Source organism: Penaeus monodon, chromosome 32 (assembly GCF_015228065.2).
Source record: "Penaeus monodon isolate SGIC_2016 chromosome 32, NSTDA_Pmon_1, whole genome shotgun sequence".
Taxonomy (NCBI): domain Eukaryota; kingdom Metazoa; phylum Arthropoda; class Malacostraca; order Decapoda; family Penaeidae; genus Penaeus; species Penaeus monodon.
This window is the reverse complement of record NC_051417.1, coordinates 12,111,749-12,112,213: the sequence shown is the minus strand read 5'-3', so window position 1 is coordinate 12,112,213 and position 465 is coordinate 12,111,749. Positions and strand designations below refer to the sequence as shown.

General features: G+C 40.0%; 1 protein-coding gene across 1 annotated transcript in view; it reads right to left on the bottom strand.

The window, feature by feature from the left end:
* The window catches only part of LOC119593551 (acetylcholine receptor subunit alpha-like), a 20,972-nt gene extending 20,513 nt beyond the window's left edge, over positions 1-459 (bottom strand). Inside the window, exon 1 of the mRNA XM_037942511.1 lies at positions 318-459. Within this exon, the coding sequence (XP_037798439.1) occupies positions 318-444 (127 nt within the window). The 5' untranslated portion in view covers positions 445-459. The remainder of the gene's footprint in view (positions 1-317) is intronic.
* Positions 460-465: the final 6 nt, after the last annotated feature.

Below are 465 nucleotides of genomic sequence, written 5' to 3'. Positions count from 1 at the left end.
GACGAACTTAAATATAAGCTTGACTTTTATCATCATTGTCAAGTGGTTGTGTAACGGTAGCTTATTCTTGAACGAAACCAAAGGACGACTGAACGGTGGATAGAAAAAAACTGCCGCTATTTATGTGCATGTGGACACTTATGGCGTCCGAGTGTAGAAGTAAGTATGTTAGTGTGCAAGACTGAAAGATAAAACGAACATGAGAGTCGTGGTAGATTTATATATCTTCCTTCTTTTGTATTTTTTTTTATACGACAAACGTTCAGATGTGAGTGAGTACAATCTACTGGGCTACCATCGTTGTCCGGTTTACATACATATGAGGGGAACAGCATCGGAAGTCTCAGGTATATTTTCGGTGACAATGTTTAGGAATACGGTAAGCGAGAGCAGTATAGTGACTCCTGAAATAGAAGAGTGTGTGGCATCAGTCGAAAGGTTCATGGACGCTTGAGGTTTCAAGAT